Source organism: Pseudorca crassidens, chromosome 18 (genome assembly GCF_039906515.1).
Source record: "Pseudorca crassidens isolate mPseCra1 chromosome 18, mPseCra1.hap1, whole genome shotgun sequence".
NCBI classification, from domain to species: Eukaryota; Metazoa; Chordata; class Mammalia; order Artiodactyla; family Delphinidae; genus Pseudorca; species Pseudorca crassidens.
In genome coordinates this window covers 9,414,447-9,427,498 of record NC_090313.1, presented here as the reverse complement: position 1 = coordinate 9,427,498, position 13,052 = coordinate 9,414,447, and the positions used below count along the sequence as shown (strand labels likewise).

Genomic DNA, 13,052 nt, shown 5'->3' with positions numbered 1-13,052 from the left:
CTTAAAGTTGGTCTTAATTTTTCATAAATAAAATTTGGGGTTAGAACAGAAATGAATAATACATTAAATCCATAGACAAAAAATTCAACATGAAATAATTTATAATGTTTCTTATAGGCTTGCAATTATTTGAATATATTTCCGAATCTTATTATGTGATTAACTTTTGTGTAGGTTTAATTTTTTATTTTTATCTCTCTGGCTACTATACTTCTTTCATCCTTCCTCCGTAAAATAAGCACACGTAGACAATATTAAAAGGCCTCTACTGTCTTATAGCAAATATGTTTGTGTGTGTATGGTTTTTAAATCTTCCCTTAGAATTTACTACTGTAAAAGGCCTACCAGAGATCTGGTCTTAGTCATTCGTGACTGTTTTTTGAGTAATTGGCTCCTTTATCTGATGAAGACATTAGACCCTTTATGAAAAAGTGCACATATGCACGCAGACATTTTGCACAGTTTCTGAGCCATCTAGAGTCTAAAGTGCACCCATGAACAACTGCATGCATGTTCTCTGACAAACACATGCTTTCACCTACGCATGGACAGGTTCAATCCAGTCAGGGAATTGAGATGCTCAGAAGGGGTAGGGTGGCTCCCCAGGGTCATGCTGCTGGCTGGCTGTTAATTAGAGAACGTGTTTTACCACCGGGTTTGGCATCTCTGATAGTACTACCTGCAGCACAGAGCCTCAGGGTCAGCCAGGGGTGAGCGCTTGGGTCCTCCCCAGGTCCTCCCCGAGGATGCATTCAGCCCCGCGATGTGCGTGGCTGGTACCCAGGAATATGACAGCTTTCTGAGCCCCTCTGGACATTTCCCAGCCTTTCCCTTTAGGCTTTTTAATTAGTCCCAACGGTTAGCCATCATCTAAGGCAGCCGCAAAATTGTACAGTTGCCTGTAATCCTCTAGACAAACCCCTGGGGAAAGGCTTCTCAGCCTGCGAGAGATCTGAGTCCAGTCAAAGACGGCCTTGCACGTGGTGTTTTCTGGGGAACAGTCTCCAGGGATTGCCAGGCTGCTGGTTTTCAAGGCTGCCGTGGAGCGGGAGATGGCATGGGGACAGGGCCATTGAAAACGTCACAAAGCACACTGCTGTCTTAGCTGAGGTTCAGCCGTTTTGAGTGAACATGCTTCAGATTGCTACATGCCTTTGGTTAAGATTGCTACATGCTTCTGAGAATTTTTGTCAGTTTTCTCATGACTTTAACGGAGGAGAGAATTTTTGGAGGTGCTTTTTCACTGACAAAAACTTTTACCAGTTTCACTGAAATGACACCTTTTTTTAGAACATGCCTTTTAGTATCCAATTTTAGTGTAATTTTAAGGTTAGAAACTTCCTAGTAATAGATTGATTTTGAAGTACTACCTTCTGAGTTATGTCAAGGTACAGTAAATTCTGGTATCCTTCAAATACCAGAAAATCACCATTGTTGCATTTCCCTAATTTCTCACTTTATTCTTCAGGGTTTGGTCTTTTCGCTATATTTTTTAATGTGGAAGGAGAAGTTAAGTTCATGGTGGGTTTTGGATGTACTCACAGTCCTGACTGGTAGTGAGAAGCAGTAGAGTGAGATACATGTCTGCAGGGGGAGGTGGTGAATAACAGCGCTTTTTAATAGGACGTGCAGTACATCGTGAAAGTTCACAGGCAATTTTTTTTTTTTTTTAATCTATGAGCCACATCCGGCTCTCTGTTGTAACAAGGACTTTTCTATCCGTAATTACTACTTCTCTCTTTCAGTGGGGTGTAAGTCTTTCTCAGATAATGAAATTTTAGAATGAAGATTATTAAGTTTGCTGTGGAAATTAGAGATACAGCCACACACTGGCAAAGTCTGCTTTGAACTGTGATTCCTAGAAAGGTTGGTCCATCAGTGGTACCCGTGGTGAGTGATGCCGGGATCTGGGGCAGTGACGCCAAGCTGCCTTGTCAGCCCTGCTTTCAGGCTAGATTATTCTGTGCCTCCATGCCGACACATAGGTTCCAGGAGAAGCCATCCCCGGCAAAACTGTGACGTTTCTGTGTGATTGATACAGGAGACAAAATGGTTCTTTATTTTTTTATTTTTATATTATAAAGTGGATTCTTTTTTTTTCTTTAACTTTTTATTATATACTGGAGTAGAGTTGATTACCAGTGTTGTGATAGTTTCAGGTGGACAGCAAAGTGATTCTGTTATACATGTATCTATTCTTTTTCAAATTCTTTTAAAAGTCAGGACAGTTTTCCTACTTCAGGTAATGGTGACCAATGTCTGCACCACACCACTGAAAACAGAAAGAGCTGGATAAAATAACTTAACTTCTGAAGGAAGCACTAGGGCTGGTGCAGAGTGTGTGCTCAGCACTAGTTCTGGGCCCCTGAGGTGACATCCGTTTTCTCATTCCAGCACTGTTTCCGTATTTTTCAGTTTTAATCAGTGTAAAGCCTAGAACTTGTTTTCCATTACTCTTTATCCTCTCCCTTTGCTACAGTTAAAATCTGTACAAAGTAGACTCTTCCGATTAAGATACACGGACCCTGTCAAGCTTATTTTCAAAAAGCAAGTGACAAAAGTATATTGACAGGTTTAAAACCATGCTTTCCAGCAGAAATAACGAGGGGAAATCCACTTGTTTGTTAATTTATTTGTGTAAAATTTATTTAACACTTAATTGAGACTCTCAGAAGCCAACAGAGCTGCTTTCATGTTTTCATGTTGGTTGTGTGTATTTAGATGAAGCAGATGATCCTAAACTGCTTGCTTTGGAGAGTTGCTGTAATATTATGTTTATTCTAGTTATACAAGTTGTTTCCGTGCACTACCTTTGCAATCTTATAAAATTTCTAACACTGTTCAAAAGACACACTCATGTTTCGAAAGGTATCTTGTTTAATTTAGTCCCATTTTAGCACTCCTTTAAAAAGTTTGATTGATGACTCTTGAAATTCAGCCAAGAGTGTTGTGTCAAAAACCTGCTTGAATTTATCTAAAAATTCATAATCGGTGCTGAATCTGAACTTGTTTGCCCAAAGCAATACCGTTCCCGGCTGGCAGAGGTACGCCATGGTGGCAAGCAGCTTGTCCAGGAAGTAATGGTGGTAGACCACGTCAGAAGCCAGCAAGTAATCATAGTAACATGTGGACTTGGGGAAGTTCTGTTCCAGGCCCTCTCCCCACACCAGCTCTTTCACTTCAGGCAGATGTGCTGTATGGTTTCGTGTGTTCCTTAAAAGATTGTATTGAAGGTTCCCTAGGACGTCAGGCAAATCCGTTGCTGTGACTTGAGCTCCTAAGAGAGAAAGAGGAAACTTGTACGAATTACCTGGAACATTCGGGCAGCCACAGGGTACACATACTCTCAGGGAGAAATCGAACTGGGCTTCTCACCTTGGCCCTGGACCAGGGCCCTTCTCACCTATGTCCATATGGGCTGGATAATTCTGCTGGGGGACCCTGCCCTGTGCCCTGTAAGATGTTTAGCAGGGTCCCTGGTCTCCATCCACAAGATGCAAGTAGCACCTCCCCACCCAGACCCCAAGTTGTGCTGATCAAAAATGTCCCCCGACACTGCCAAATGTCCTTCATGGGGCAAACATCACCTTTGGTGAAGAACCATTGAAATAGAATAACGTTCCCGTCTTTTAAGAAACTAAGTTAAACGGCGGTGCAGTTTTGAGAGATTTCAGAATAATTAACTAAACATACCAAGATTCTTAGCGTTTGGTTACTGTCATCATTTATAATGTTTTTCCTTCCCAAACTGTCTTTATCTGAAGATTTTGGTTTTCTCTTACGTGAGGTGTCAGCACCTAGTTTTCTTTCCTAAGGGATGATCTAATTTGAATGACTCTCCCCCCTACTAAATGCATTAAGTTAATTTTTAGGCATTTTAATGCTAGTGATAAAGGTTCACAAAATCATAATTCCAGATTGGTTTTGATAGAAGAAGATCTGTAATAGTGTAGGCTGAAGTAGGCCAGACATACCCGCCTCTTGCCCAGCTCCCAGGACTCACAACTGGCATTTTGGGTATAAATCTGTCTTCACCTTGGATTCACTCACTTATTTTTTGTTTTTTTCCAAAACATCAGTTGTTAATAGTTGCACTGAAAAGCAGGGGACAGCATAACAGAGCTGTTTACAACAGGAATTCAAGAGTCACACCTTCAGAATTTCAACTTTCTCACGTGGTAATAATCAATGGATTGGACGAGTTAGCCTCTAAGGCACAGTTATCTTATCTCCGGATAACAGCAGTCATTCTAGCCTGGACGTCTGGGTAGATTCAGTGAGTGCGATCACGGCCAAGCACCTAAACCACAGCCCGTCACACAGTAGTAAGTGGTTATTATCACTGTTGTCACCGTAACCATCTTTTGAAACAAGGCCGAGAATAGACAGACAAACCTAGAATACTGGCCACGATGGAAACGAGGCCTGGTCCAGCACCGATTTCGAGTATCTTAGCTCCTTGGAGACCGAGTTCCTCTGCGTGTTCCTCCAAATACTGGCACAAAGCCATGGCCTGAAAAACATTCACAGTTGTCACCTGGACACTGGAAACCGAGGACCCTGTTCCCCACCGCAAGTTAAATACTCAAAGACATGTTAAAGAGTTTCAGCTTACTGGGGGCTCACAAGAATCAAAATATACGTGCAACGGCGTGTTTTGACCTCTGGAATATGAACGCTGTAACATGCATCAGAGGAACTAGAGAGACAGACTTGTGAAAGCGCCTGTACCAGAAGACCCTTGACCAGCCTCCAGGAACAGGAAGGTCAGCTCAGCTCTTCCAGAACCAGGAGACAAGGGGCCGCAGGGCAGCAAGCCCTTGCTTACGTCGTGTCGGGCCTCCACCTGCTGTAAGACTTGCTCTGTAAGCAGCTCCATCCCCTCCCTGCTGACTCCACCAGCGTTCAGGTTGCTCTGGACTTTGCCTGCTGCACTGAACAACTGCGTAGGAATTTTTCTCTTAAAGCAGTTCATCTAAGAAACGCTCGACTGGCTGGGCAGTGCTTCCCAAACCCTAGCGCACATGTAGGTCACCTGGGGCCTGGTGAAAGACGCCCTGGCCACGTGTGGTAGGGCTGATGGAGCTCAAGGCTGCATTTCTAACAAGCCACCAGCTAATGCCAGTGCCGCTGGCCCACACTTTGGGGGGGTAGCAGCAAGGAGGTTACATCCTTTACACAGTAAAAAAAAAAAAAAAAAAGAAAAAAAAGAAAATTTAGATCGATTTCTGTACAGAAAATCAAGGTCCCTTCCCATGTGAGCCAATGGGCGTCGGCTGGTGATGTCGCGGACTAGAGGGACTGGGGAGAGTTACTAGGCGTGAGGGCGTTACCGGAGTTGGGAATGCGAACCCTGCAACCCTGCGCTGAAAAGGCAACGTGAACGCTCTCGTTTGCACACACCTTTAGCCCTTGTCTTCGTGCAGGTGCTCTGGGCTCGCTATGACTCACTTTCTGTCTGGGGCCCAGGCTGGAGTAGGGGGCGGCCTGGATCGTATGAGACAGCCGCGCTCACGATGGCCTGCGCCAGGGTTGGCGGCAGCTCCGAGCCCGTGGGTCCCTCCCTTTCCTCCCCAGCTCCTCTCAAGGGACTCGGGGGCCAGGGACGGGGGTGGGGGGAGGACGGAAACCAATTCCCAATGGCACTGTAGGGAGGTAAGGGGCGTCAAGGGGCCCTGGGCGCTGGAGGATGAGTGAGAGGGGGACCCGCGGGACGGCACGGGTGCGGGGTGGCCCTGGCATCCAGCCCGTGGCAAGGAGCTCCAGAGCTGAGGACGGCAGTTTTGAGGAAAGGCCTTCTTCGGTTCTTGAGGAGAAAGGAGCATTATTCACTGTGTGGGATTTCAGGATTTGGAAGAGTGTCACCCAGAGCCACCAAGACGTGTGCTCTGAGGAGTTCCTGAAGGGGTGGCTGTAGGCGTCCTGCCTGAAGGGCCCTGCCCTGTGACAGGCTGGCCCGGTGGATGCCATCTGGGGACGGATCTTCTCTCGGGAACAGCTACATCTTTCAGCAGACACTCCCCCGCTTCTTAGTCCTATTAGCAAACTCCGAAAAGTCATCTCTCACAGCTGCTCTTGAAGTCGCACAAGGAAAGGGTGCTTCCCCACACGATACGGATCCTTCTGCCGCCTTCAGGAAACTGAGGTCCCGAGAAGGGCCAGGGTTTGTTGCATGAAAGGCTGAGACCTTATTAAGAATAAAACAGTCCAGTGGACAAATCATCTTTTTCCACTCCTGATTTCTGATCACCCAGCTCTGGGTGTCTGTTTGCCAAATACAGTAGGAAGCTGTGGAGAGGCGCTTGCTGGTTTCAAACTTGTTAAGCCAAAGAAAAACATTCAGCTGAAGGAAATCTTACTTACATTAAGCATAACGGGTAAAAATCGAGCTTCCTTGGCTGGGGTCAGTGAGGGGGCAGCTCTAAGAGCCTGGAGCCCTTGGCTGTCCCTCCCCTGCCCCCCCGCTCCATCTCCCCCATCACTGGTACCCAGACTGCAAAGGGCGCTCCAAGGAACCTCTGATCACAGCCACGCAGCGGGCCAGCAGGTCTGCGTCACCCGGGAGTGAGTCAGAAATGCAGCCCCAGTCTACCTCCCCCAGCCTGACCTCCTGAATCAGAGTCTGCATTTAACAAGAACCCAGGAGGATTCCCATCTAAGCTAACAGTGGGGCATTTAACAGGAACCCAGGAGGATTCCCATCTAAGCTAACAGTTCTGATCTGGAGCCCCTCCAAGCACAGGCTGAGAACCTCTGCAGTGGAAAGAACGAAGGCGCTGGCCTCCGAGGTCCATCGTCCCAGCCTGGTTCTGCACTGCGCCGCGCCAGGGGAAACAGTGCACTCAGCCAGGACATGGCAGGTTTTCTGGCTCTGAATTCTGTGTTTTCCCCCATTTCAGCTCCATCCTCTGGGGACTGTTGCAGGGAGAGCATGAGATGAAGCACCACTTCCTAAGCGTTTCCACTGGACTGGCCGCACTGTAGAAGGCGAGTGAATACCCGAAGGTCTGTGGGAGAGGCCCAAAGGTGGCCACTACACAATCTAAACTCTAAAGACTTTTCTTCTGATTTTTTAACAATTCATATGAATTTTTCATCCTACTTCCCAATATACTCAAGTTTATGTTAATGTGAGAAAATAATGTCTCGAGAAACATAGCATAGAGGAAAATCGTTGTTTTTAGGAAAGATGCCGTGTTTCTGCAGCATCTAGGTACACCAGCAACACCCCTGGGGGGGCATCCTTGGACCCTCAATTTGAGAAGCACAGAACGTTAGAGCACGTGGCAAGTCGTCCAAGGCACCACAGTTGTACAAATTTGCTGTTCTCATCCCCAGAATCCCCGACGCCCCAATGTGACAGCTCCCTCACCCCTGGCCACACCACCGCTCCGTAACTCTCGATCGATTCTTGAATGACAATCCTCTTGCCTGCAAACCAATAGTACTCCTGGGTGTAGCTGGCGTAATTCATGGGAACAAATTTCTGGAGGCTTTGAAGCGATGGTTCTATCTTGTTAGAATCTGTGGGACAGAAAATTAAATCGGTTTCATTATTTGTTGATCCAGTGCAAATCTACACTCGGTACAGTTAGTCAGACGGGAAGAGACTGAGCAATCTTCCAGAAACAGAGGGGGGAATGCCATCAGTGAGACAGTGGCTGCAAACTAGCCCAAACTGAATGATATGGGGTGACAGGGACATAACATTTCTATGGGACATTTTTATCATACGACGAAATGCCAAAGGATGCCCTGGGCCCTTCCCTCGATCTAGGAGCAGACAGTGCGGTGTCGATCCATCCCTCCCTCTGTTTTGGTGGGAGGAGGAAGCTAGGCCACCGCACAGAATGGCACGAATGAGCCATCTGCATAAGGAGGACCGAGGCAAGCGTGGACCTGACTATTTTTGGGTCTTGAAGTGATGTAACATTCCCACATGTTGGCTGGAACATGTTCCTTAAGTCTTTCTACAACTGCTTCTCAAAAGGTGCAGGTCACCCAAAGACGAGCCAGCTCTGCAGTCCTGGGGGAGGTTGTCAGATGAGCTCCAGCTATTAAATTACTCTTCCTTAAATACTCCTTTACACTCAAGCAGCTCTCAGATGTCATATAAAATGAGAGGAAAAGAGCACCTGATCGGGGCTGACATCATGGAAGCCCAGAATGTCAAAGGTTTCGCAGGGGGTTTCAGCATAAAAAGAACAGTGAGTAATAAGGTCAGAATGGGGACCCTGAGCACACGGAGGGGTCGTGTGCAGAAGACGGGGGGCTGCTGGTACCCTCGGGGAGAGGCGTTGGCAGCGAGGAGTCTGGGGGGGAACTTGCATGAGACCAGCCTTTGCTGCCTGAGCTCTGCCTGCGGATGTGTAACCAGGGATGGACTAGTGGAAAGGAGCATTCAGTGAACATCTGAAGGTCTCTAACCAGAAATATGCACTCAAGGAGGCAGGTGAGGGTGAGTGCAGGGTGAGTGCAGGGTGAGGGGTAGGGGGCCTTTGAAGAAGCCTAATCAGGGGTCCACCCCTCAGAGTTCAGGTTTCACTGATCTCCACCCGCACTGGACGGTTCTGTGCCACGGCTCTGCAAACACTTTGCAACAGGGTCACAGCCAGAAGAGTCCAGAAATGTGGAGTGAACACTTAGAAACATTTACAACAACTTGACCATATCTGTTGAATCTGATTACGAAAAACCAAAGCTTGTATTGTGTATGTCTTTGTACTTCTTTTCATGTTGTTCCTCCAGAAATTCATTTGTGTTGCATTTTACAAAAAAGTATCCAAGTGGTCTTTGACCACAGTGTGGGCCAAATGACCAGTTTGTAAGTTAGCACAGTGACGCCTGCAGCTCTCAGCCGTGGGTTCTGGTCTCCTGGAAGGAGAATTCTCTGTCCTGACCACAAAGGCGAGCTTCCAGAAACCCAGGACTTCCTTGAGCTTGCAAGAACCTGCTGATGAATAGTGGCCAAGTCCTGAGATGTCATCCTTCCCTGTCATGTGCCCCAGGAGAGGCTGTGGGGAGAGGAGAGGACCTTTGGTCCTCACCCACCTCTTATAAGGGGAAACAACCAACATCTAAAACCATGAACCTGAAATTTATCACTCAACAAAGGGGACCCAGCTTCTCCCATAGGCTGACAGGCTGACTCTGAGTTCTGTTTCAGAGAAAATAAGAAGGTAGAGGAACAGACCATCTTGTGCCCAGAAACTTTAACAACCAGCCTGGGGGCGGTGAGGAAGCACTGACGTGCAGGATTTGGCCATCACCATGGTGACAGCGCTCCCACAGTGGCCATCCCTGGGAAAGGGGTGAAGCAGCTCAGCACCACAAGCATTTCTACCACACGGATACGACACCCCTCAACAGCCTCAAGGGCACAGGTCATCGTAAAATGTAGGAAAAGAATTCCTGATGAGACGTGAGTATTTATTACCTAAGTTTTTTCATATACCTTTACCTTTTACATAATCCATTTCATTGTACGTTTGTATGACTTAAATTTTAACAATGGCCATGTTTAACAATCAGCTCGCAAAATTCCTGAAATGCAGGAGCTGGTACAGGCCATCTGGAATGAGGAGTGGGTACCGGGCTGTCCTCCTTACCTCTGAGCCTCTCATCACTGGAGCAGCCAGACCGTCAGGGACCCAGGCCACCTCCTGCCAGCTTCCGTCCCCTCGATATCACCCAGACCGTTCCTTCCTCCCTTCCTCCCACAAATAACCACAAATAAAGGCTAACTTTTCTCTCAAGACTGTAGGAAAAGTCTATGTGCTGATTTTAAGTGGCTCATCCTTTCACAAGATGACAGATCGTAAGCTGATGGTTGTACTCTCTGGATCGACATTGTAAAGAAACATGGGCATATAAATGTCCTCCATAAGACCATTTTTCCACGCTACAAAGATAAAAGAAATTTATGTTGATTGCACATGATTTTCAATTCTTGTATCTATGCTCGTCTGACAGTTTTAGAGACATCAGATTTTCAAGATAGGCAGAGTTGCATTTTTATGTAAACAGTTTAGGAAAAATGAATTACCATCCTGGTTTAACAGAGTTGGAACATAATTTTCCACTGTTGACTGTTAACGTTTTGAACGTTACATCTTGGCTCTTATGACATCATTTGTTATGTCTGTTGTTTATTTACTACTGATTCCCTGCCCAGAAAAGCAACACTAAAGGGTTCTGTTGTCATAATGAGAAAGTACACTTGACTTTACACTGATCCACTGAAGGACGGAGCTGCTAGGAATACATTTTGGCGAAAAGCAGGAAGGAATCTAGATTTCATTTCTCTTTTAAAAGTTCTTGTTACAAAAATCTAACCCTCTTAGATTTGGATAAAACAAAGTTTTGGTCTTTGATAGGTAAATAATAAAAACATAGGGATTACCTTTAGTGTCATGCTTCTGCTTGCATAAAGGCATTTTTCTACTAAGCATCATGATAAGAAAAAGATGTAGGGTTAAAAGGAAATGGATATTTTTGTGCCTGGGGTTCACTGCAAAACGCCATGCCCAGGAAAAGATGGGAGAAGATGTGGAGCTGAGGAAGGAGGTTACCTCCCGGGGGTCCGCTGCTGCCGTCTGTCTGTAGACCCTCCTCATCCGGGGGTCTCGGTGCCTCGTCCACGGACTGGGGCTGCTGCCCTGAGCGCAGACACACATCCATCCCAGAGCCGCCAGGGAGGAGAGAGCTGGCCTGGACTGAGCGCTCCTCCGGGTCTGAATCGCCCAGAGCCTCTGCAAGGTGCAGCTTATCGCCTTAGCATCTGCTGAGCTGGAAAGAACACCTGCATTTCAGCTTAGTTTCCCGGGGCGGGGGCGGGGTGGGAAGAACAGCCGCCCTGGGTGCTGCCATCCTGGTTTTGCAGAGCAGAGTGGAAGGAAACCCTGACACATCATCACCCCACCTTTCCATCGCCTGGAGAAATGCAAAAGCAGAGCCACTGTAGCCAGACAGGTGCTGCCTTGCTGCAGTCTAAGGTGTATTTCTAAGAGCTTTTGGAACTGAATCTCCATGAAGAAGGTCTGATCCAGACGTACATATCTTTAAGGGTACCTTGTGGATCCAGGGTTAATGACATCATGGATTTGTCCCCAATGCGGGGCTGCTCCCTTCTCATCTGAGGCTTTAGCGCAAGACAGTAGAAAGCGCTGGGGGCTGAGAGCCGGGAGGCTGGTTGGCTGCCCCCTCTTCCTCTTGGCAACTCACTTAATCCCCTCCACACCATTTCCTCCTCAGCAAAAAAGGGAAGGATGAGATCTACCTAGCCCCTAGGGCTGTGGGCGAGAAACGGGAGAGCAAAAGTGATTAGTGCAGCTCAGGAAAACTACTGATGAAGAAAACAGGACCTGGCTGTTGGGATCATTGATCAGCTTCCAAACAAGAACACGTGACATCGCTGCGCGACTTGGCGTGTTTTTGCCAAGCACCGTTCTTGTGCTTTTAGTGAATTGATTCATCTAATCCTCACAACAAACCCTATGAAGTGGATGCTATTATTATGCCTCTTCTCAGATGAGAGAAATTCAAGCACAGAGAGATTCAAAAGCAGCCCAGGAGCACGCAGCCGGCCAGTGGCAGGGCCAGGAGTCAAACCCAGGAGGTCCAGCTGCAGGATCTATGTTCTTGACCATGAGGTGGGACACGGCTTGAGCTGTCTTGCTTCAGCGGTGGGTTTTCTGGCTGAGTTTGCCCTGAAATGACTCATAATGCTTAGTTGTCACAGTGACGTTTTCTAGTCTTTTTTTTTACAAAATGTAAATCGTTTTCCTAATTTGTTTTTATATACCAGAGTTGCCCCATCATATTGTTTTGGCCACCTGGGGACAGCAACCAGCCACACCATTACTAACTATTCCACACCTGGAGGGGTCATGTGCCTCTCACATTAATGTGCAACAGCATTTCAAATCAGTGAAAAGTAATTTAGCATTTTCACTGGCTCTAGAATCAAACAATCAAATATTTACCCCAATTCTTCAACTCAAGGAGTTTTTTTTCTCTTGCAGATACTTACTTGCTCCTTCTCTTCAACGTGCCCCCGACTCCAGAAGTGAACTGTTCCCCTAAAAGACAGCTGACTGGTTGTTGGTGAGTACCCAGAGCATCTTCAGGGAGGAAGTCTCAGCGCTGCGGTGAAGGGCCCTGCATTTGAATGCTGGCTCTGCCATGTGCTAATTTTGTTGAAAATGTAGATAATGGTGATTCTGACCTCACATGACGGTCGTAGGAATTAAGTGAGATAACCTGTGCAAAGCCTCTTGCGCAAACAGTATTAACTTATTCTCATCTTCAAAGCCAGAGAGTAGTCAGGCAAGACAACACTCTTTACAGGACACCCACCCAGCACCACGGGACTCTGTGCATTAAATTTGGACACTTCTTCATTTTGCATGCAAGAAAAGGAGACCTGTTTTCACTCCAATAACAGGTAATATTTTTCCTTGTGAAATGAAATGACTCCCCTCCCCCATCATTATAGTTGACGTGAGACATTAATTTTTTTCCCCAAAAAGCAACCTAGAAAATAACTACAGTAATCTACCTAGTGTTCATTATTAGCTCAACACATCATATGATCTATATCATATGTTAGTATTTAATAAAGAATTGGGAAGTTCTGAAAAGGACTCCTTGTTAGTACCCTCAAAATAATTTCGAACGGTTAGTTTAAACATATCTTTACCTTATGCAGCAGAAGAGATTTGAGATTTCTGTGCAGACTTTAATCCCCAATGTTTTATATAGGTCTGCACCTGAGAGGATTAGCATTTTATGAACAAAAGCCAGCCAGTGGAAGTCCAAGTTATTTAGGGTAGCATTACCCACCAGTACCCATGCACATTACTTTGCTAGAATTACTCTCTCTCTTTCTCTCTATCCCTTTCTCAGTTCTCAGTTTTCTGTCTTACACACACACACACACACACACACACACACACACACACACACACACACACACACACACACACACACACACACTTCTTTCAACATGAAATGGAATCACTCTCAAAAGATCCAGAAATCATTCCAGCAGA

At 46.4% G+C, this 13,052-nt stretch overlaps 1 protein-coding gene across 3 annotated transcripts; it reads right to left on the bottom strand.

The window, feature by feature from the left end:
- Positions 1–2,614: 2,614 nt before the first annotated feature.
- On the bottom strand, positions 2,615–12,780 carry METTL21C (methyltransferase 21C, AARS1 lysine). Of its 3 annotated transcripts, XM_067713557.1 has the most exons (6): positions 12,701–12,780; positions 12,032–12,188; positions 10,572–10,788; positions 7,373–7,524; positions 4,396–4,513; positions 2,615–3,277 (listed from the first exon to the last, which is right to left on the bottom strand). In XM_067713557.1, exons 3-6 carry the CDS (start codon positions 10,678–10,680, stop codon positions 2,883–2,885), a joined length of 774 nt encoding a protein of 257 aa, XP_067569658.1. In that variant the 5' UTR covers positions 10,681–10,788; positions 12,032–12,188; positions 12,701–12,780; the 3' UTR covers positions 2,615–2,882. The 3 variants fall into 3 exon arrangements, with proteins under 3 accessions (XP_067569658.1, XP_067569660.1, XP_067569659.1); XM_067713559.1 differs by lacking the exon at positions 12,032–12,188; XM_067713558.1 differs by lacking the exon at positions 12,701–12,780 and having other exon boundaries at positions 12,032–12,199.
- Positions 12,781–13,052: the final 272 nt, after the last annotated feature.

Coding starts and splice junctions, on each gene's coding strand:
- METTL21C (XM_067713557.1), bottom strand. CDS start 10,680: ATGGATGTGTGTCTGCGCTCAGGGCAGCAGCCCCAGTCCGTGGACGAG. Junction 7,525..10,571: donor CAGCAGCGGACCCCCGGGAG/GTAACCTCCTTC, acceptor TCTGTCCCACAG/ATTCTAACAAGATAGAACCA. Junction 4,514..7,372: donor GAGCGGTGGTGTGGCCAGGG/GTGAGGGAGCTG, acceptor AATGTTTTTCAG/GCCATGGCTTTGTGCCAGTA.